The sequence below is a fragment of the Pseudorca crassidens genome, chromosome 12, assembly GCF_039906515.1.
Source record: "Pseudorca crassidens isolate mPseCra1 chromosome 12, mPseCra1.hap1, whole genome shotgun sequence".
Taxonomy (NCBI): Eukaryota; Metazoa; Chordata; class Mammalia; order Artiodactyla; family Delphinidae; genus Pseudorca; species Pseudorca crassidens.
The window spans coordinates 62,580,462-62,605,012 of record NC_090307.1 but is presented as its reverse complement, the minus strand read 5'-3'; the positions used below and the strand labels follow the sequence as shown (position 1 = coordinate 62,605,012).

General features: G+C 42.6%; 1 protein-coding gene across 2 annotated transcripts in view; it reads right to left on the bottom strand.

Annotated features, from left to right (window-relative positions):
* The window catches only part of RAB31 (RAB31, member RAS oncogene family), a 112,360-nt gene that overhangs the window by 25,463 nt on the left and 62,346 nt on the right, over nt 1–24,551 (bottom strand). For both annotated transcript variants that reach the window (XM_067699719.1, XM_067699718.1), the window contains exons 4-5: nt 22,784–22,855; nt 21,615–21,721 (exon numbers count right to left, since the gene is read on the bottom strand). In XM_067699719.1, the coding sequence (XP_067555820.1) occupies nt 21,615–21,721; nt 22,784–22,855 (179 nt within the window). The remainder of the gene's footprint in view (nt 1–21,614; nt 21,722–22,783; nt 22,856–24,551) is intronic.

The window sequence follows — 24,551 nt, the reverse complement described above, 5'->3', positions numbered from 1 at the left end:
GTCTGTAATTTTCTTTTTTTGTAGTATCTTTGTCTGGTTTTGGTATCAGGGTGATGGTGGCCTCATAGAATGAGCTTGGGAGTGTTCCTTCCTCCGCAATTTTTTGGAAGAGTTTGAGAAGGATGGGTGTTAGCTCTTCTCTAAATGTTTGATAGAATACACCTGTGAAGCCATCTGGTCCTGAACTTTTGTTTGTCAGAAGATTTTTAATCACAGCTTCAATTTAATTGCTTGTGATTGGTCTGTTCATATTTTCTATTTCTTCCTGGTTCAGTCTTGGAAGGTTATACTTTTCTAAGAATTTGTCCATTTCTTCCAGGTTGGCCATTTTATTGGCATAGAGTTGCTTGTAGTAGTCTCTTAGGATGGTTTGTATTTCTGCGGTGTCTGTTGTAACTTCTTTTTCATTTGTAATTTTATTGATTTGAGTCCTCTTCCTCTTTTTCTTGATGAGTCTGGCTAATGGTTTATCAATTTTGTTTATCTTCTCAAAGAACCAGCTTTTAGTTTTATTGATCTTTGCTATTGTTTTCTTCATTTGTATTTCAATTATTTCTGATCTGATCTTTATGATTTCTTTCCTTCTGCTAACTTTGGGTTTTGTTTGTTCTTCTTCCTCTAGTTCCTTTAGGTGTTAAGGTTAGATTGTTTATTTGAGATTTTTCTTATTTCTTGAGGTAGGCTTGTATTGCTATAAACTTCCCTCTTAGAACTGCTTTTGCTGCATCCTATAGGTTTTGGATCGTCGTGTTTTCATTGTCATTTGTCTCTAGGTATTTTTTGATTTCCTCTTTGATTTCTCCAGTGATCTCTTGGTTACTTAGTAACGTATTGTTTAGCTTCCATGTGTTTGTGATTTTTACGTTTTCCCTGTAATTCATTTCTAATCTCATAGCGTTGTGGTCAGAAAAGAGGCTTGATATGATTTCAATTTTCTTAAATTTACTGAGGCTTGATTTGTGACCCAAGATGTGATCTATCCTGGAGAATGTTCCATGTGCACTTGAGAAGAAAGTGTAATCTGCTGTTTTTGGATAGAATGTCCTATAAATATCAGTTAAATCTATCTGGTCTATTGTGTCATTTAAAGCTTCTGTTTCCTTATTTATTTTCACTTTGGATGATCTGTCCATTGGTGTAAGTGAGGTATTAAAGTCCCCCACTATTATTGTGTTACTGTCAATTTCCTCTTTTATAGCTGTTAGCAGTTGCCTTATGTATTGAGGTGCTCCTATGTTGGGTACATATATATTTATAATTGTTATATCTTCTTCTTGGATTGACCCCTTGATCATTATGTAGTGTCCTTCCTTGTCTCTTGTAATATTCTTTATTTTAAAGTCTATTTTATCTGATATGAGTATTGCTACTCCAGCTTTCTTTTGATTTCCATTAGCGTGGAATATCTTTTTCCATCCCTCACTTTCATTCTGTATGTCTCCCTAGGTCTGAAGTGGGTCTCTTGTAGACAGCATATATATGGGTCTTGTTTTTGTATCCATTCAGCAAAGGTATGTCTTTTGGTTGGAGCATTTAATCCATTCACGTTTAAGGTAATTATCAATATGTATGTTCCTATGACCATTTTATTAATTGTTTTGGGTTTTTTTTTTTTAACATCTTTATTGGGGTACAATTGCTTTACAATGGTGTGTTAGTTTCTGCTTTATAACAAAGTGAATCAGTTATACATATACATATGTTCCCATATCTCTTCCCTCTTGCGTCTCCCTCCCTCCCACCCTCCCTATCCCACCCCTCCAGGCTGTCACAAAGCACTGAGCCAATATCCCTGTGCCATGCGGCTGCTTCCCACTAGCTATCTACCTTACTACGTTTGTTAGTGTGTATATGTCCATGACTCTCTCTCGCCCCGTCACAGCTCACCCTTCCCCCTCCCCATATCCTCAAGTCCGTTCTCTAGGAGGTCTGCGTCTTTATTCCTGCCTTACCCCTAGGTTCTTCATGACATTTTTTTTTCTTAAATTCCATATATATGTGTTAGCATACGGTATTTGTCTTTTTCTTTCTGACTTACTTCACTCTGTATGACAGACTCTAGGTCTATCCACCTCATTACAAATAGCTCAATTTCGTTTCTTTTTATGGCTGAGTAATATTCCATTGTATATATGTGCCACATCTTCTTTATCCATTCATCCGATGATGGGCACTTAGGTTGTTTCCACCTCCGGGCTATTGTAAATAGAGCTGCAATGAACATTTTGGTACAATACTCTTTTTGAATTTCGGTTTTCTCAGGGTATATGCCCAGTAGTGGGATTGCTGGGTCATATGGTAGTTCTATTTGTAGTTTTTTAAGGAACCTCCATACTGTTCTCCATAGTGGCTGAACCAATTCACATTCCCACCAGCAGTGCAAGACTGTTCCCTTTTCTCCACACCCTCTGCAGCATTTATTGTTTCTAGATTTTTTGATGATGGCCATTCTGACTGCTGTGAGATGATATCTCATTGTAGTTTTGATTTGCATTTCTCTAATGATTAATGATGTTGAGCATTCTTTCATGTGTTTGTTGGCAGTCTGTATATCTTCTTTGGAGAAATTTGGGTTTGTTTTTGTAGGTCCTTTTCTTCTCTTGTGTTTCCCACTTAGAGAAGTTCCTTTAGCATTTGTTGTAGAGCTGGTTTGGTGGTGCTGAATTCTCTTAGCTTTTGCTTGTCTGTAAAGCTTTTGATTTCTCCATCGAATCTGAATGAGATCCTTGCTGGGTAGAGTAATCTTCGTTGTAGGTTCTTCTCTTTCATCACTTTAAGTACATCATGCCACTCCCTTCTGGCTTGCAGAGTTTCTGCTGAGAAATCAGCTGTTAACCTTATGGGAGTTCCCTTGTATGTTATTTGTCATTTTTCCCTTGCTGCTTTCAATAATTTTTCTTTGTCTTTAATTTTTGCCAATTTGATTACTATGTGTCTTGGTGTGTTTCTCCTTGGGTTTATCCTGTATGGGACTCTGTGCTTCCTGGACTTGGGTGGCTATTTCCTTTCCCATGTTAGGGAAGTTTTCGACTATAATCTCTTCAAATATTTCCTCGGGTCCTTTCTCTCTCTCTTCTCCTTCTGGGACCCCTATAACGTTTAATGTTGTCCCAGAGGTCTCTTAGGCTGTCTTCATTGCTTTTCATTCTTTTTTCTTTATTCTGTTCCACAGCAGTGAATTCCATCATTCTGTCTTCCAAGTCACTTATCCGTTCTTCTGCCTCAGTTATTCTGCTATTGATTCCTAACAGTGTAGTTTTCATTTCAGTTATTGTATTGTTCATCTCTGTTTGCTTGTTCCTTAATTCTTCTAGGTCTTTGTTAAACATTTCTTGCATCATCTCGATCTTTGCCTCCATTCTTTTTCCAAGGTCCTGGATCATCTTCACTATCATTATTGTGAATTCTTTTTCTGGAAGGTTGCCTATCTCCACTTCATTTAGTTGTTTTCCTGGGGTTGTATCTTGTTCCTTCATCTGGTACATAGCCCTCTGCCTTTTCATCTTGTCTATCTTTCTGTGAATGTGGTTTTTGTTCCGCAGGCTGCAGGATTGTAGTTCTTCTTGCTTCTGCTGTATGCCCTATGGCGGATGAGGCTATCTAAGAGGCTTGTGCAAGTTTCCTGATGGGAGGGACTGGTGGTGGGTAGAGCTGACTGTTGCTCTGGTGGGCAGAGCTCAGTAAAACTTTAATCTGTTTGACTGCTGATGGGTGGGGCTGGGTACCCTCCCTGTTGGTTCTTTGGCCTGAGGCAACCCAACACTGGAGCCTACCTGGGCTCTTTGGTGGGGCTAATGGCGGACTCTGGGAGGGCTCATGCCAAGAAGTACTTCCTAGAACTTCTGCTGCCAGTGTCCTTGTCCTCACGGTGAGCCACAGCCACCCCCCCCGCCTCTGCAGGAGATCCTCCAACACTAGCAGGTAGGTCTGGTTCCGTCTCCCCTGGGTCCTGATGCGCACACTACTTTGTGTGTGCCCTCCAAGAGCGCAGTCTCTGTTTCCCCCAGTCCTGTCAGAGTCCTGCAGTCAAATCCTGCTAGCCTTCAAAGTCTGATTCTCTAGGAATTCCTCCTCCCGTTGCCGGACCTCCAGCTTCAGAAGCCTGACGTGGGGCTCAGAACCTTCACTCCAGTGGGTGGACTTCTGTGGTATAAGTGCTCTCCAGTTTGTGAGTCACCCACCCAGCAGTTATGGGATTTGATTTTATTGTGATTGCACCCCTCCTACCTTCTCATTGTGGCTTCTCCTTTGTCTTTGGATGTGGGTTATCTTTTTTGGTGAATTCCAGTGTCTTCCTGTCGATGACTGTTCAGCAGTTAGTTGTGACTGTGGTGTTCTCGCAAGAGGGAGTGAGAACACGTCCTTCTACTCCGCCACCTTGGTTCAGGGCCTCCGCTTTACCATTTTGAATGTAACGTAGGGACTTCCCTGGTGGCAAAGTGGTTAAGAATCCGCCTGCCAGTACAGGGGACATGGGCTGGATCCCTGGTCCAGGAAGATCCCACAAACCGCGGAGCAACTAAGCCCCTGTGCCACAACTACTGAGCCTGCGCTCTAGAGCCCACGAGCCACAACTACTAACCCTGCGCACCACAACTACTGAGCCCGCGCACCTAGAGCCCATACTCTGCAACAAGAGAAGCCACTGCAATGAGAAGCCCGCACACCACGATGAAGAGTAGACCCCGCTCCCCACAACTAGGGAAAGCCTATGTGCAGCAATGAAGACCCAACGCAGCCAAAAATAAATAAATTTATATAAAAAATATAAATGTAACGTAAGTTGATATCATAAAGTGCTGAAAATTATACCCGGCACATAGTAGGTGTTTACTTAATACATCTTTACAAAGATGGCACCACCTTCTCAGAGAACGCCAAAAACACAGAGGAAATGAAGCAAGTGGAGGAAACAAGTAAGCAGGAGGCTCAAACTGCCTCAGAGCCTGAGTACATTTATTTGACTCAGGCCCCTCCTTTTACAGCCCAGGAAGGCTCCCAGGCCAGTCATCACTATTCCACAGAAGAACGGGGGACACAGCGTACATCATTAAATACACTAACCACCATAAATCACCCCAAGAGTAAAATTACACCATAGTTTAAAGTCCTAACTCCATGAGAAAAATCTGACATTAATTCTGAGTAACTTTTATTCAAAGTTTGTGCACAACTTTTCATAAGCCACGGATATTTCTTGTTCTGTAATATCCTTACCCATGTTCTCTGCACACTCTGGTTTTGATTGTTTGGATTTTTAAAAATTTATTTGTAAGCGCTCTTTGCATACTAAGGAACCTAGCCTTTTGTAATATATTTTCCACATTTTTTTTCAGCTTAGCATTTGTATTTAGACATTGTGTATGGCATTTTTTCCACACAGGAGTTTTCATGTAGTCAGACTTATTGATCACTTTCTTCTATGACTTCCGAGTTTTGTATCATGATTAAAACAGTTCATTCCAATTCCAAGATTATTTTAAAGATTCCACTGCTTTCTCTAACTTCTATGGTTTTGTCACTTTACAGTTAAATCCTTGATCCACTCTGAATTTATTTTCTCTCATTTTTTTCCCTAATTATCCCAAAACCATGTATTGAACTATTCCCTTTTTTGGACTTATTTAAATATCATATTTATCATATACTAAATATCCCGATGCATTTCACCCTATGTCTTGATTCTGTAGTCTGTTCATTGATTTTCTGTCTAGTTCCCTGACAATGCTGTATTGTTTTATCACTAAATCACTAAAATATATTTCAATATGTGCTGAGATTAGGCCTTCCAATACTATTTTTGCCTGTTTGTTTTTCTAGGTGAATTTTACGATCATTTTGTAAAAACCTTTTAAAAATGTAACTTTAAATTATCTGAGGTAATTTGCCTGGAAGCTCAGTGAATTCATGATGCAGATGCACAAAAGTCTTCACTAATTTAGAGCAAACTGACATTTCTACAATACTACTCAGTTTTCCTATCCAAGGAAAAAGTACCTTTTTTGTCCTATCCTAGAACTGTAACATTCATCTATATAGGTCTTGCTCAATTCTTGCTAAATTCATTCCTAGGAATTACAATATTTCAAATTTTAAAAATGACACACACACCAAAACAGTCTATTACTCATTTACATTGTTACTTATAAAGAGGGTTTTAACTTCTACTTGATTTTCTAATTGATATAGGTAAAGAATAGTTCTTTTTTTAAAATTTATTTTTAATTTTTGGCTGCGTTGGGTCTCTGTTGCTGCACGCGGGCTTTCTCTAGTTGCGGTAAGCGTGGGCTACTCTTCATTGCGGTGCGTGGGCTTCTCATTGAGTGGCTTCTCTTGCTGTGGAGCACGGGCTCTAGGTGCGGGCTTCAGTAGTTGTGGCACTCGGGCTCAGTATTTGTGGCTCGCGGGCTCTAGAGCGCAGGCTCAGTATTTGTGGCGCACGGGCTTATTTGCTCCACGGCATGTGGGATCTTCCCGGACCAGGGCTCTAACCCGTGTCCCTTGCATTGACAGGTGGATTCTTAACCACTGCGCCACCAGGGAAGCCCAAGAATAGTTCTTGTATATAGGTAAAGAACAGTTCTCAGTAGATAATCTTGGTTTTCCTAATCCTGCTTGCAATTAAAGAAATTCACATGAAAATGAGGATCGCATCATTCATGCATCAGACTGGCCAAGATGAAAACGTTTATTATCTGCCATGCTAGCATGTGGAGACAGAGGAGGGCTCAAACACTGCTCGCAGGGTAACCATGTGATTCCAGAGTTCATGGGTAAATGCATAGTAGCCATGTCTCCTAAGAACTTTTCAGGTATCTTGGAGCAGGTGCACAAAAGTCCTCATTTTCCCAGAAAATTAAACACATATGTCAAAAAACAAGACACTTTGATGCTAAAAACAAAGAGACAAAATGACATACATCCAAGCTTCCCGCACTTCTCTCTGTCACATTAACAACCATCACTAAGCTTCTCTAGATGTCTTCAGAGGACGCCCCATGCATCTTGTAGGGCATCAGTCTCAGGTGTGTTCTACAGACCTCCTAGCCCATGATTATTCAGGGCTTGTTAGAAATGAATACCCCTGTGCCCCAGACCTACTGAAGCAGAATGTTTAGTGGGCACATCCCAGAAATAGGCATTTTAGCAACTTCACGACCGTTTCTTTTGCTTTCTATAGCTTGAAAACAACTCTTTTAGAAGGTAGACTGTAAAATATTGAGTTTGCTATTTCTGCAGTCTATCCAATTCATAATCTGACACTATCAAGTCCAGAGTTTGGAAATCTGTATTAAGATGACTATATGTAGGACATAATAAAGTATACATTCACCAGGCACCATCTTATAAGTGATAAAAGAATAGTGGCCTCATGAGCTCTTCCCAACAGAAAACTTCTGGTGTTTCTGGTGTGTTCTAGCGTGTATATTATATTTCTAAAATACCATACCAGCAATAACCAAGCATTTTATATTCTGCCAGACTCCTGGGATATGACAGTTACCATTTCACTGAAAAATGTTTGCCCTGTAATTTTACTCTCTCCTCCAACCACAGCCCCCTTCCAGCCAAGGTCAAACTGAAGCAACCAACTAAGCTGGCCATGAGGACGCAGCAAGGCACTGTGAGCAGGAGAGGCTGTTCAATGTCTGCTGGCATTATTTTTGTCAAAACCCTCCCATGTGTTTAAGGCATTCTAGCCAAAAGCAATACATTCCACCAAAGCCCATCAGAGGAAGGCTGCAGGCTGTTTGCAAAGGCTGTTGTGTGTCATGAAGTAATCTCCGACTCCCCATCTCCCTCAAGCAGCCACTGAAATGAATAATCAGGGCTTACTGTGCTCCTACCAGCTCGTATTTTCTCTAAATATCCAAGATATTTGTGTAGCACCCAGAGGAAGCAACCATGTTAGCAATAATTAAATCAGCAAAATCTCTGTTCAAAATGCCAGTTCTTTTAGACCCTCAGATTGGTTTATCTGCCAGGTGGAACTAAAACTTAAATGAACTAAAAAAAAAAAAAAAAAGAATTACTACCTTCTCAATGAATATCTGATTGGACAATAACTCTTTACGATGATGTAAGCGCTTACAGTTAAAGCACTTGGCATGTGTACCATGGGAAGGATTTCTGTTCCCAGGGGGCCGAGCCTGCTTATTAATGTGTCTGCAAATGTTATTAACCTGGGGCCAAATTCCTGGTGTCAGGTTCAAACAAGCAGTGTCAGGTTCCTGCCACAGACTTAGATGGACTGTTTCTCATGGAAAATGTCAGAATTTGAAACGAATGAGGACTGAGCAGAAAACACAGGTTCCCGATGGGGGCCTGGCCATTACCTCTGCTTCCAAATACCCCTTCTCCAGACAGAAATGTAGGCTAGTCCCAAGAGGCCAGAGAAACCATTGGAAAAAATCATTAGCTCCAAATTCTCTGAGCAGAATCAAATCAGCTGCCATTTATTTTCTCTCGGTAGATCAGAAATTATTTTCCCTCTTGGATCCTGTTCGTACTTCTTGGGAGAGGAACATAGAACAAACATCGGCTCTGGGACAGACTACCTGGGTTTAAAGCTGGGCCCTACACCTTCTCAGCCACAGGACCTGGGCAAGCTCTTCAGTCTCCATGCCTCTGTTTCCTTATCGATAAGATGGGAGAATGACTGTAACCCTCACTGGGCTGTGAAGATTCAGTTAAACTACTTATAATAGTATCTGGCACACAGTAAGCATTCAATTCAGGTTGACAAGGATGATAGTGGTGATGATGGTTAAACTTGTTTTCAATCCACGGCCTAAGTGAACAGTATATAAAGAAAAGTAAATATTGTGCCATTTGAAAGTAACCACTGACATAGCTGTATTTCTTCACAGAAGTCACATTTTGAACTCTTAAAGGTCTGGGCAATACGTAAAGTGAAAGGGGAAAGATTGTTGTATCTTCTAAGAAAATCTCCAGCAACAAAAGCTTATCCCTCTGTTTAATCATACATCAGTTGAGAATTTTTTGAAACAGCCCTCCCCCGCCCTGTAAAGAAGGTTACAATGATCCCTATGGTTCTGGATTAAAGTCAGAGTTATCAATATGAACTTATGTTTACCTTAATATAGATACAAATGGATACGTACAGAAATAATTATAGATATCTGTGTATGTATACTCCTGTTAGCATACATACATATACTTCCCAGCTCTGTTCACCCTGAGGGCCTAGACTCAATGACACCCCAGTAGCAACGAGCACACCCAGCCCAGATCTTGGTTTCTAAATACCCTTCTCCAGTAAAAGGAATGAGGGCTGCCTGGAGAAATGGCTGAGTCTAGGGTTGTAGCCTAAACCGTCCAAGATGGGCCTGGAACATCTTATTGTGTCAGAAAGTAAGGAAGTACTCAAAACCCAAAATGATGTGTACCTGTTAAAGGGACACAGGTGCCGAAAGAAAGAGCTCCCAGCAGCCAAAGTGGGAGCAATTTGGGTAACAAATTAAATGACACAATACTGCATTATAACTTAAAGTATAAAATAAATATCCATAAGTCCACACTGATATAAGTAAATGACTGAATAAATAAAATGGGGGTGAGACAAATTTCATCAGCAGAAGAATTACAAATAATTTATGTAGGGACTCCTCCCTCGAGGCAGTGGAGGACAATCCTTACCCCTTGAGTGAGGGCTGGGAACAGGGGCTGCCTTCCAAACAGCATGGTAAGCAAAGCGGGGGAGGGTGACTTTACAGTCACCACCTCAGCCAGGTGATCAAGGTCAGTATCATCAGGGATGACAAATCATGTTGATAACATGAACCCCTGATATGCTTAATTAATAATAAAGTAATGAAAAGAGCACTTCACCCCTGTGGCCTTCCTCCGCAAAACACAAACCCTCAGTCTAATCATGAGAAACACATCAGGCAAACCCCAATTGAGAGACAGTCTCCAAAATATCTGACTAGTACTAGAAACTGTCAAGGTCATCAAAAACAAAGGAAGTCTGAGAAATTGTCCCAGCCCAAAGGATCCTAAAGAGACATGGCAACTAGATGTAATATGATATTCTGGGTGGGATCCTATAATGAAAAAGGGATATTAGGGGAAAAGTAATGAAATCTGAGTAAAGTATGGGCTTCAGTTAATAATAAAGTATTATACAAAGTATAATAAAGTATAATGTAGGTTTCTTAGCTGTGACAAATGTACCACAGTAATTAATGTAAGATGTTAACAACAGGGGAAACTGGATATGGGGTGTGTGGGAACTCCATACTATCTTTGCAACTTTTCTGTAAATATAAAACTATCCTAAACTAAAGTTTATTTAAATATTTTTTAAATCGGCCATAAAAATAAACACTCCCCAACACACACATGTAGATTTGCGCCCCAACACTCTCCTAATCTCCACCAGACCACAACTCACACATCCACACCCACACCCTACACTCTCAGGAAACCTTCCCTGGGGCCAACAAATATCGTTTACAGAGATTCCAGATCATATCAGAAGTCCAAGACCATTTATCAAGACTCACGAGAAAGCTGTGATGATTAAGTCGGTGTAGTATAGGTATGAGGATAGGTAAGTCGGCTTGTGAAACAGAACAGAGGGCCCTAGAAACAGACCTGTGCACCCAGGACACGTGATACACGACTGAGGTGGAACTTCAGCGGGGAGAGAATGGACTTTACAACCAAGAGTGCTGAGACGACTGGATATCCACATAGGAGAAACTAGGCAGCACACATAAAATCAGTGCCAAGTGACTTAAGGACAGACAGGAAAACAAAACTGCAAAGTTTTTAAAAGATAATCAACACAGTGGAATATCTTCATGATCTCGGGGGTGCAGAAAGATTTCTTAAATGATTTGCCCTCCCTCGACCATTCCCCCCAAAAAAACATAAAGGAAAAACTTGATAAATTCTCTTAGGTAGGAATTACAGGCTTCTGATGCTGTAAAAATATAAAGAGAGGACTTTCCTGGTGGCGCAGTGGTTAAGAATCTGCCTGCCAATGCAGGGGACACGGGTTCCAGCCCTGGTCCAGGAAGATCCCACATACCGCGGAGCAACTAAGCTCGTGCGCCACGGCTACTGAGCCTGTGCTCTAGAGCCCACGAGCCACAACTACTGAGCCCACGTACCACAACTACTGAAGCCTGCGCGCCTAGAGCCCGTGCTCCACAACAAGAGAGGCCACAGCAATGATAAGCCTGCACACTACAACGAAGAGTAGCCCCTGCTCGCCGCAAAAGAGAAAACCTGCACACAGCAACGAAGACCCAACGCAGCCAAAAATGAATAAATAAATAAATAAAAATTTAAAAAATATATATAAAGAGTGAAAATACAAGACATAAATTTGAGAAGATATTTCAACACATACCATCAAATTAGATAGATAGATAGACAGACAGATGAATAAACAAGATGAAGGTAAATATCCCAAGAGAAAAGGTGGCAAAGTCTTGAACAGGCTCTCCACACAAGACGAAACTTGAATGGCCAATAAATAAAAACATGCCAACTTCCCTGGTAACTGGGGAAACGAAAACTGAAATTCTTATCAGATGTCTCTCCACGCCCTGGCATCTTACAGCACTAAGGGCGTTGAGTAACAGGAAGTCTCCTGCACTACTGGTGTCCTCTTTGGAAAACATTGGCATCACCTAGTAAAACTGAGCTTGCGCCCACCCTGTGACTCAGCAATTAGACTCTTACACACCTGAACCTAAAGGAATGTTAACACGTGGCACTATGAGATATGCAAGAAATGTTCAAGAAGCAATGTTCATAATAACAAGGCAGAAATAACGCAAATACCCATCACCTGTAGGATGGATAGATAAGTTGTGTTGCACTTATCAAATAGAACTGTGCACGGGACTTCCCTGGTGGTGCAGTGGTTAGGAATCCACCTGCCAGTGCAGGGGACACAGGTTTGAGCCCTGGTCCGGGAAGATCTCACATGCCGCGGACCAACAAAGCCTGTGTGCCACAACTACTGAACCTATGCTCTACAGCCTGAGAGGCACAATTACTGAGCCCGCGTGCCTAAGAGCCCGTGCTCTGCAACAAGAGAAGCTACCACAATGAGAAACCCACGCACTGCAACGAAGAGTAGCCCCCGCTCACTGCAACTAGAGAAAGCCCGCGCGCAGCAATGAAAACCCAACGCAGCCAAAAACAAATAAATAAATTTGTAAATAAAAATTAAAAAGTAAATAAAGTGTATTAAGACTGCCTTAAAAAAAAAAAGTGTACAGCTGTGGAAACGGACAAGGTACAGCTAACGTTCGTTGTGATGAAATCTCCCAGGCATGTTGAGGTAAGAGGCAAACCATCATATAATACACTCAGGGTTATTCCACTTACATAAAGTTCAAAAACAGGCAAACCTAAATCTATTGTTTAGATATGCAAACATGGGTGGCAAAGTACAAAGAAAAAAAGTGATGGTTATCACAAAAGTCAGAACAGCAGTTACTTCTGGATGGGGAGAAGGGGATGTGATTGAGTAGGTACAGAGCTGTTCAAATTCATATTATTCTTTAAGATATACGTAAGTGTTTTATAGATTCTTCATTAAGAATACTTGATAACTGAAACAGAGCAATTCCAGATCCCTCTCTGGGGAGGTCAGTCTTCAGTTCCTTCCCGCCCACTTGGATAATAGCAGTAGATGCAGGCTCAGCCGCTGCACAGCATCAGAAGAAGGTAGAAACATGGGAAGGTGCATCTCAGGGCACAAAACTCACATTTTAACAGCGCAGACTACTCTGCTTCCTCATCTCATGTAAGGAAAATGCTGGATGTATTATTCATTCATTCACTCATTTACTTGTTTGTTTGTTTGTTTATGCTGTGTCACGTGGCTTGTGGGATCTTAGTTCCCCAACCAGGAATTGAACCCAGGGCCACGGCAGTGAAAGCTCTGAGTCCTAACCCCTGGACTGCCAAGGAAGTCCCTGGGTGTGTTTTAATACTTGCCATGATATTTCCACACCTTGCACAGTAGTGGCTTTTGATGTTCGTTGGCTTTTTTGCTTTTTAGTATTTGGAATAAATTGGATTTTTATCATCTAACATCTCAAGTTCTGTTATTTGGTTTGTATAATTTTAAACAAACTCTTATACCCATTTTTGGCCCACTGTCAAGAATGGAATGAGTTTTGGAGTCACACGTAAGAAGTGAAAGCAATTCATGTATTCTTAGTAAAACAATATTTATTTCCAAATATATTTTTCATCTACTGAAGATCTCAACTTTCTCCCGAAAACTTGAAACCACTGGTACCTGATGATTTCTGACTGGGTTGGCATGTGTTTCAGGAAGCTGCACAGGGGGCACTGAGCCTGCAATATCCAGCTCTCACCCTGGTTTCCCGCTCTAGATGACACAGGAAATTGCAAGAAGCCTTACTTGCTGAAGAATCCAGAGAGGCTCCCACACCTACCGTGGTGTTGGCAGATAGGTTCCATTGCTTTAGCTGGTGGTGACTACATGCAGCTCTGTGTTAAGAAGAAGCCTGAGACCACAGAGGCTCAGGAGAAGACAGAACCATGACTGATGGGCAATGGAGCCTGGGGATGAGAGACAGAAGTTGGAGGCAGGACCTCAGGGGTTTGCCATCCTGGCCCTGCCCACTGAGCCCAGACACTCGGCATACTTTTAAGCCACTCACCACCCACCCATCTTCTCCCCATTCCTGAGGGCAGACGATCAGGTAGATACTCTTGATATCCCCCCCCACCCTGCCATGACACCTGTCAAAGGCCCTCCCACGCCCATGCCTTTGTCCATGATCTTCCCTTCCTGGAATTTCCTCCTACCCGACTCATCCTGAACAGCCCAGCCTGTGACACATTTTATCCATGAGCCTTTCCAAATCACCGTCTGCAACGACAGACTTTCCCTTTCCTGAATCCCTTTGTCTTTCCTGCACCTTAACTTTGGAACCTTATTAAACATAGTCTTGTATTACTCATTAGATATTTTCCTCCCCCTGTATATCCCTCTTGGCTCCCCAAATAGAAATAAATAGCTCTAAGAAAACATTTTCTTCTCTTTTCTTGTACTTCCCATAGTACTTTGCTCCACACAGAACTACCAAAAGTTATTTGCTAATCGAATAACTGAAAACTGGTAGAATAAATCGCCTTCCTCGTCCCCTAGCCTAGTTTCACTTCTGCCCCAACTGCTCTGTTCTTGGAAGACGACGTCTGCTCCAGGAGAAAAGCCTTGACTCATCGGCAGCAGCCCAACCAATCTCTCGTAGTGATTCTCTTGGAGACACCAGAAGTGTTGCTGTAAGATCCCAGAGACCCTGATTCCATTCCTCAGGATTCCATCCCTGATCATCTCCTGGGTTGTATTTAGTGGGGGAAGGGAGGAACCTTGGGCATCCCCAGGTCATCACCCACCACCTCTCCAAGCCCCAGACTCCACCACTACTTTCGGTGGGTAACTTCCATCTGCTACCACAGGCAGGATAAAATAAATCAGGCCTCAAAGGCTCTCTCCTATCAGCACTTCTACACCATCACTCCTTCACCCTTTCTGATTCGTTCACAGCCCTAAGGATGTCAGGAGACCCCTAAGCTGGAACCCATTAGAGGAAGGCCAATGTCTACATGATCAAGAAAGGCAGGAAGAGTTCCTAATCTGGAGAGGTCACAGGGGGGTTTGTGTACAGAGTCAAGAGTCCAAAATCGGGAAAAGAAAACCAAGGAAACAGAACTGGAGCCTGCTATGAGGTAGGGGTGGGGTGGACGTAATTTCTCCAATAAATTACTTATTATGATGGCTACAGATCAAGGCTGCTTGAAAGGCTGACGGGGAAAAGTGAAGGGGGGATTCTGGCTGAAGTGTCAGGGGTGGGATAGGGAATCCTCTTCTTCCTCTAACCTCAACACCTGGAGGATCCTTCCCCCCATCATTGATTAAAGCAGATGGTTCCTGAAATACCTGCAGTGCATCACATGAAAGCACCCAAGCAAGGTGATCCTAACTCCTGGCCCAAGCCAAGGCAACCAAGTACAGGCTGGATCTGGGGGAGTCCCAGCATCCAGGAGGGGGCTGGGTGCAAGATGCTGGTCCAGCGGCATCTGATATTAATCAGACGGAGGCAAACCAACCCACAATCGCACCTTTTCTCCTGATGACTGTCATTGTGAGATGCAGAAAAGGGGGCAGAGGACTGGAGCTGCTTCTGAAGGGGACAAGATGGTGGGTCAGTGGTGCTTCTTCCATATCCTGAATGATGCTGGACCACTGTTTCCAGCCTCCGTGAGCTCCGAAGGGCAGCAGGGAGGCCCAGGCAGGTGTGGCCTGCAGTCAGAAGCCCAGCCAGGTTCCAGGGCCCCGTCCCTCTTCCCTCGCATCAACTCCTATCACCTAAGGCAATGCTTTTGCGAGTATGGCCCTTGGACCACTTGTAAAAGAACTGCTTTACAAAATGTATTTGTCCCCAGCCTGCTCCTGCCCTATTGAATCAGAATCTAAGGAACTGAATCCTGGAGTCTGAATTTTAACAAGTGTGCTAAGCAATTCTTAGGTTCATGGAACTTTTAAAACTCCTAAAGCAAGGTGATCTATTTCTTTTTTTTTCTTTTCAAGACTTGTTTGCCCAAAAGTTCCCACCAGGCCCAGGACAAGGCTGTGCAGTCTCTGGCAGGCTCTCCAGACTTTCTGAGAAGAAGGTTGCTTTTCCCTCTAGACCCCAGGCCAAATGTGCCCTCATCAGAGGCACCTGGAATTAGCCCGAGGCCTCGTGTTACTAGTTCAGAAGCCTGGGACCCGCCCTGCTCAGCACATGTCAGCAAATGGTCACTGTCTGGGCTCCAAGCTGGCTGCGCTCCTCCAGCCGGCCACCTCAGGCCCTGCACAGTCAGTTCAGCGCAGGCTCTCTGATTTTCTTTCAACTATGTATGTTCCTAAAATGTTCCCAATTTGCAACGCCCCCTTCCAGCATCAGTAGATGGTAAGGAGAAGGGAGGTGCCCCATCCCCTAGGCCCCATCAGGAGTCACACACACTTCTCCCCAAGGCCCGTCCTCACTGGGGAGGGAGGGGGCAGGAAAGCAGGGAAGGGATGTCCCCGGAGCACCTGCTGTGCACAAGCTGGGGACAGTCTTCTCACGCACAGTATCACCAACTCCGGTTTGCTTCCTCGCCTGGGTTCAGAGAGACCACACATCACTCCAACTCCACAATAATCTGAGCCCAAGGAGATTCTGTCTAGAATTCTTCAAGATATTCAGGAAAATCTCTCAGAAAGATCAGGAGCCTTAAAAAAAAAATCCAAACTGGAAGTCCTGAGTTCCTCTGATCAGATGCCCATGAGGGCCTTTCATGCTGGGCTGTGGTCAGACCCTTCTACCCTCTTCTGGAACATTGGTGGATGTGAAACCCACTGACCCCATGATCGGCATCTCCCCTGCGAAGCACTTCTGCACACAAGCCTCCAGTGGCTGAGTCAAGTTCAGGGAGTTAATCCCATTTCAAGTCCAGGCACTTTCAAACCACGCCAGGCCTAGCTCTGCTCAAGGATTTACAAGCTTACACAACCAAAGTCTGTTAGGTGAGCCCGGCTCCTGCTACACACACACACACGCACACACGCGCGCGCACGCGCTATCCTTCTCCAACCCCCAGTGAAAAAGAAACTATCGTCTTGGGGTGATTACAGAAGAGCAAAGTCTTTTAGATTAGAGTAAAAGAAGGTCAAGCTCTAAATAAGGTCTGGGGTGGAGGGACTTGGCTAACTCCCCAGAAAAATCGTACCGGCAGGCGGAATCTGGAGCAGCTGGATTGGTTGGCCAAGAACGCAATTCCACTGCCATGGAAAGGAGTCAACAGCAGGTGTCATTAGGCTCGCAGGCCTATCATTTACCAGACTATTTCTGTCTAGCGGGAGAAAGTTTATCCTCTGGGCAAGGACCAATCCACCAGGCTTCCCCTTCTCCGCTTTCCTAAATGGGAGTTTTTAATACAGTTCCCGTTTTCCTTCTGTACAGTGGGTGTGGCGGGGGAGTGGTTAAATTCATCCTTTGGCTCAGTGTGTTTACAAAACTTTAGTTAATCATATATAATATACATAATATGCATGTGTATGTGCACATATGCATGTCCGCACACACACACCACTGCCTAATATTTACTTATTATTTTTATCTAAATCCAACTTTGTTAACTGAAATTTGTACTGGGGTAGCTGTGGATTCACACGCCGTTACAAGAAATAATACTGAGAGACTCCTTGTACGCTTTGCCCTGTTTCCCCAGATGGCACCGTTCTGCAAAACTGTAACATCATACCCAGGACACTGACACCAATACACTCCATGCTGTTCAGATTCCCCTGGTTTTACTGGTGCTTGTGTGTGTGTATTATCACTCGTGTAGGTTCGTGTCCTCCCCACAGAGAGGTGGACGTTTCCAGCATCACAAGGATACCTCGTGCTGCCCGTTTATGTCCATGCTGTCCTTCCTCCGCCCCTCCGCCCACCTCACCCCGACCATAACCACTAATCTCCCTCTAATTCTAAAATGGTTTCATTCCCCAAAGTTATATAAGTGGAATCATACAACATGAAACCCTCGGTACTGGCTTTATTCACTTAGCATATTTCCCTGGAGGTTTGTCCAGGTTGCTTGTACCCGGTTTGTTCCTTTTCACTGCTGAGTAGTATTCCACAGTGTGACGCACCCTGGTGTGCCCACTGAAGGACATCTGGGCTGATTCCATCACAAACAAGGTTTCCGTGGGGACTTCCCTGGTGGCGCAGTGGTTATGAATCTGCCTTCCAATGCAGGGGACATGGGTTTGATCCCTAGTCAGGGAGCTAGATCCCACATGCATGCCGCAACTAAGAGTTCACATGCCGCAACTAAGGAGCCCGCTGGCCGCAACTAAGGAGCACACATGCCTCAACTAAGACCCAGTGTGCAGGTTTTCTGTGAACGTAAGTTTTTATTTCTCTGGGATAAATGCCCAAGAGTGTGATTGCTGGGGCATATGGTAATTTTATATTTAGTTTTTAAAGAAATCGCCAAAGAGTTTTCCAGAGTTTCATACGCACATCAGCAATGTACGAAGGATCCAGTTCTTCCCCACCCTCACCCGCACTAGTTGTTATCCCTCTTTCTTATTTTAGCCATTCTGATGGTCTGATTATGACATTCAACATCTTTTCAGGGTTTTGCTCAACATCTTGATATTCTCTTGGGTGAAATGTCTGCTCATCTCTTTTGCCCATTTTAAAATGAGACTTTATTAAACTTTATTAAACTTATTAGACTTTATTAAGTCTTCAGAGTTCTTTATGTAGCCTACATGCTACTCCTTTGTCAGATGTTTGGTTTGCAAATATTTGCTCCCAGTCTTTCATCCTCTTCACATGGGCTTTCACAGAGCAGATGTTTTTCATTTTGAAGAGGTCCAATTGATCAATTTTTCCTTAGATACACTGGGATTTTGCTATCAAGTCTAAGAACTCTTTGCCTAACCCCAGTTTCTCAAGATCTTCTCTTAGATATTTTCTAAAAGTTTCTAAGAGTTTTACATTTTACATTAAAGTCTATGATTCATTTTAGAGTAATTTCTATATAAGGTGTGAGGCTAGGGTTGAAGTTCTTTTTTTTTTCCCTCTTTTTTAAAGTTTGGCAGTTCCTCAAATTATTAAATACCGAGTTACCAAATGACCCCAAAATTTTACTCCTACGTATACACACAGGAGAAATGAAAACATATGTCAGTATAAAATTGGTACATGGGGCTTCCCTGGTGGCGCAGTGGTTGAGAGTCCGCCTGCCGATGCAGGGGACACGGGTTCGTGCCCCGGTCCAGGAAGATCCCACATGCCGCGGAGCGGCTGGGCCCGTGAGCCATGGCCGCTGAGCCTGCGCATCCGGAGCCTGTGCTCCGCAACGGGAGAGGCCACAACAGTGAGAGGCCCGCGTACCAAAAAAAAAAAAAATTTGTACATGATTATTCACAGCAGCACTTTTCACAATAGCCAAAAGGTGGAAACAACTTGAATTTCAACTGGTGAATGAAAAAATAAAATGTGGTATATCCACACAATGGAATCACAGTCAGCCATGAAAATGAATGAAGTAACTGATACAAACTTCAACATGGAAGGACCTTGGAAGTATGCTGAGTGAAAGAAGCCAGGCACAGAAGACCACATTTGTATGATTTCATTTATACAAAATGTCCACAAAAGGCAAATTAACAAAGACAGGAAGGTAGATTAGTGGTTGCTAGAGGTGGGAAGGAGGTGGAAATTGGAAGTGGCTGTAAATGAGCGTGATGCTTGTTTGCAGAGTGGAGATGTTCTGAAATGAGATGTGAGGCTGACTAGACACCTCTATACATACACAAAATTCATTGAACTGCACACTTAAAACAGATGGGTCTTATGGTTTGTCAATTATCTCAATAAAATATATTAAATGCTTAAAAATTTTAAATTTACTAGCATCAAACTGGGTTTTCTTGTTGAGTTAATCAGAGGTTTGAAGGAGAATCGCAAAGGGAGTTATGTCCTTGATTCAATAACAAGGAGAATTTAAGAGAAAAATCTAAGAGAGTTTTGTGTCTAACAAGAGATCCGCATTCCACCCTTTAAACCACAACTACGGGAGCTGGAGAAGCTACATTCGGACCCACTGAGGCCAAACCAGGGGGCGTGGGCTCATGGGACAGTGACCCCATGATGTCACACTGGAAGCTGGAAGTAGCACTGGATCATCTCCCTTTGGGGATGGAGTACAGATAAGCAGACAAAGCAGAATGTCTGCTGAGAAGAATGCAAAACAGTGAATTCCACCCTGAGAAACGGTGTGACTTCGGTGCCAGCGGCCAAACCAACATGTCACAGACGTCAGGCTGGACTTTTCCAGGAACTGCCCCTCTTCAAAACCACCCACCCTCCCATTCTTGTGACTATGGTGGGAGAAATCATCTGTCCCACCCACATCCCCTCCCTTGGCCACAAATGCTTTCTCATGACGTGCGGCAATCCTTTTATGGCAATGTAGAAACAAAGAGAGCGCCAGGCCAGGATCTTTCTAGAAACTAAAGCTGGAACATATCAAATACCAGAGCTAAAGGCACCCCTGTTTTTTTACCATGTGGATCCTAGTACCTTCCAATAAATTCCCCTTTTTCCTGAAATTAATTTCAATTGAGTTTCAATCCCCTATAGTCAAGAGTCCTAACTAATTCCATTCACGTTTAAATCGTTTTCTGCTTAAATTGTCATCCATTCGTTCTCCCACGACACACAAGGCTTAGTTCACTGGAAGTCGCACCTTTATCACAATTCGATGGTGTCAGGTGAGAGCAAAGGCTTTCTCTCAGCAGAGGCTGCCTCCACCCACCCAGCCCCCTCCTTCCCACGACAAAAGTTAAACCATTCGTCTGGGAATTCTGGACAAGCAGGCTGTTTCAGGATTACAGGGCAGAAGGCAGAGATCTGAACTAAGTCTGGGGAGTTTAAAGACCTGTCCAGCCCCCAGAAAAACAAACAAGTAAGTGGTGGTTATGGCTGTTATTATAAACCAACCTGGTGCAATGTGATAGAAAGCTTCTGAAATCCCAAACAGAGCAATTTGGCAAAGCCCATCTTAAGGGCTTTTGCAAGATCTTTCCTGTTGTTCATTACGCTTTGGTTTAATCATGTTTGGATTAGCAAAACCTGAAGCATGTGTCGTTGTCTTTACGAAAATCAACTACTCGAACTGCTGAGAATTAAACTAACCAGGGGATGGAGACAACACAAATTCACTGTTTTCTTTTTTATTTCAGTTTTATTTAGTAAAAATAGTTAGCTGATCAGGCTAGATAGAGCTATCATCACAGCTTTAGTCTAGGCAGACTGGGTCCCTACAAACCTCTCTCCTGGCAGAGGAAGTTCAACACCCAGTGTCTCTGGGGGAAGCCAGAATGTTCACATACGATGCATCAAGTTCAGATCTTAGAACAAAACAGTGAGATCACATAGACCTGGCTACATCCTTAAGTTAAAGTCTAGAACTAAAACAAACAGGGACGCTGTGGAAAATGTGAAGAATTCTAACCCTCCTCACCATGTGAAAATGTTACTAAAATGGTAATAGTAGAAATAATGACAAAAACAACAGAAAAGGTAACAATAAACAATAATAAGGGAATTCCCTGGCAGTCCAGAGGTTAGGACTCCGAGCTTCTACTGCAGGCGGCACAGGTTCGATCCCTGGTTGGGGAACTAAGATCTTGCAAGCCATGCGGCATGGCCAAGTAAATAAATGAATGAATTAATTTTAAAAAATATTAAAACCATTTAGCCCAAAGACATCTAGAGTCAGGGGTGTAACTGTACTCTGTACAGGAGATTTGATTTAAATATTCATGAGTGGGTGCTCCCTCAAATATGCATCTCCCTATTATTTTTCCCTCAATTCTACTCTGGTTGAATAAATACCACCTTGATCACCACAAGTGAATGACATAAATTAAATTATGACACTGAGAACAGACTTAACCACACAGTTGTGACAGCCTTTTACGCACAGACATTCAGGATGGAGGACTTGAACTGCATAGACATTTTTAAAATGCATCTTACCTAATATCTGAGAGGTCGCACTTGTTTCCAGCGATAGCCATCACAATGTTTTCTGGACCATGTTCTTTCAGTTCTTTCACCCATTTCTTCAAGGTATGAAATGAATCCTAAACCAAGAGTGTAAATCAATCTTGGGAAAGACCCATCAGTGTAATATCTGAACCACGTAGAAATACAAACCCAATATAATTTAATGAAGAAAAATATCTTCAGGGGGCACACAAAGGTTAACATACTCCCCCAACCTTGGCACAAAATTTAATATTAGCTAAGCTATACTTACAGAGCCTGTAAAAAGTTCCCCTTCTAAAATGGAAATTTGAAGTTAAGATAATCATATTAGTAATTTTCTTTTATAAATAACATTAATGTTAGCCTTACCTCAACTTGAGTGAGACAAAGCTATAGGACTGAACCAATGTTCATGCTTAATCAGAAAAGAAAAAATATATACATACATACACACACACGCGCATAAACGCACGCTTTAGAGTCCTATTTTCCTAACTGCTCTTCCCTCACAATGACCTCCAGGAAACAGCCAAGGTAGCCACTCCATTTAGGAAGCAGTGGTCAGGAACTCACGGATGGTCACAGCATCGAATTAGTTAAAGCAGTTAACTAAGTTCAGTTAAGCAGGTCCTCAACGCTGAGTTCCAGGAGTGGGGGAAATGCCAGCAGACCACTGCCGTTATTCATTGATGGGTATCTTGGGTCCTCAAAATGATAACTAAAAATACATTCATCCCACATGCACGCAGACACACTATACATATATAAACACCATCCTTGGTGTTTCAAGTTGTATGATTGAAACATTAATAGGAAATAAGTATCTATAACCATCAAACATGCAAAATTTAAAGGTAATTTTCCTTTTCCTAAAAATCTGACATTCTGGAGACCAGTATTAGCAGGCATAACCTTGCCCTTACAAACAGTCAATTTTAAAAGCGAATGATCATTGTTTATTTAAGTTAGCAGGTAGATTTGAAAGGCTTAGCTACATATAGATGAGAGAAACTCAAAATTTGGTGTTCACTCACCCCAACCAGCATACTGCGGAATCTCACCCCAGGCTGCTGGGGAGACTCACTGATGCCTCTGCCTTGGTCTTTCTAGGGGGATCACCATAAATGGCACCTAAATTCTAAAGGGGACCTTCTTACCTGTTTGGTAATATCATACACTATGACAGCTGCTGCGGATCCACGATAGTACATGGGAGCCAGTGAATGAAACTGTTTAGGAACAATGGATAGTTTTAGGCCAAAGTGAACATACTTTATGCAACCCCAAATTAAACATAAAACGATCACCCTACATCATCCCCATAGGATCCCTAGAATTTCCCCAGAATTCAGATCCGATGATAAATTTTCCTCCTCAATGGCACATTCCCTTGTAGTTTATAAACCATGAGATTCATTCTTGGGAAAAGCCAAAAATAAACGTTATTTTCAATGTTGCTATCCTATGAATTTTCTTTTCCTTACCGCTCATCATTTATCTAATATGGTGGACCCAGGGCAATCTCATTAGGATGATACAGCGATAAGATGTTTGCCAAGGGAAGGAAAAGGCAAGACTGGCACAAATCACACCACCCGGGCCTGGCTGCTAAGGAAGAGCACTGCAGCAAGGGCATCTCGGCCCCCGCCCTCGGGTCTGGAAGGCTGCCGTCCCACAAATTCACAACAAATGGTGAGAGAGATGAGCTTCGTTCCAAATGCGAACAGAGCAAGTGTTGCTGGTCATGAGAATCATTCATCCCCAAGCAGAACAGATACTTATCCTGGGGATACATACAGATTTTATGTATATTTTGAAGAATATATTTTTAAATATATTTGAATATATCTGAAGCACATATCACGGAGGTGTTTTGAAAGACAATAAGAAAAAGATAACTCAGCTCAATAGAAAAATGAACAAAGGATATATATAGATAGATAAATCACAGAGGAAGAGTAATAAACTATCAATAAATATTTTAAAGTATGTTCAATGATAATAAAAGAAATGAAAATAAAAGCAATGATAGGGTATTCATTAATTTATTAAGTATTGAAAAGATTGATCATATCCAGGGTTGGTGTGGGTTTGGGGCAGGAGGCACTCATACACTACACAGGAAGGTATTTTAAGACCTGTTTATGGAAAGATGCTCAACCCCACTAACCATCAGGGAACTGCAAATCAAAACCACATGAGATATCACCTCGCACCTGTTAGAACAGGTATTATTAAAAAGACGAGAAATACCAAGTGTTGGCAGGGATATGGAGAAAAGGGTACCCTCATACGTTGTTGTCTGGAATGTAAATTGGTGTAGCCACTATGGAAAACAGTATGGAGGTTGCTCAAAAGATTAAAAATAGAACTACTAAATGGTCCAGGAATTTCTTTTCTGGATATTTATCCGAAGAAAACAAAAACACTAACTTGAAAAGATATATTCGCCCTCATGTACACAACGGCATTATTTACAAAAGCTAAGACATGGAAAAACTACCAGTGTCCATCAACTGATAAATGGATCATCAATAAGATATGATACACACACACACACGCATACACACTCACATACACACACACACCACACACACACAGGAATATTATTCAGCCATAAAAAAGAATGAAATCTTGCCATTTGCAATACCACGGAGGGAACTTGAGGGCATCATGCTAAGTGAAGTCAGTCAGTCTGAGAAAGATAAATACCATATTATCTCACTTACATGTGGATCTAAAAACAAAAACTGAATTCACAGATACAGAGAGCAGACTGGAGGTTGCCGGAGGCCGTGGGTAGGGGTGGGCATAATAGGTGAAGGTGGTCAAAAGGTACCAATTTCCGGACTTCCCCGCCAATGCAGGGGACACGGGTTTGAGCCCTGGTCTGGGAAGATCCCACATGCCGCGGAGCAACTAGGC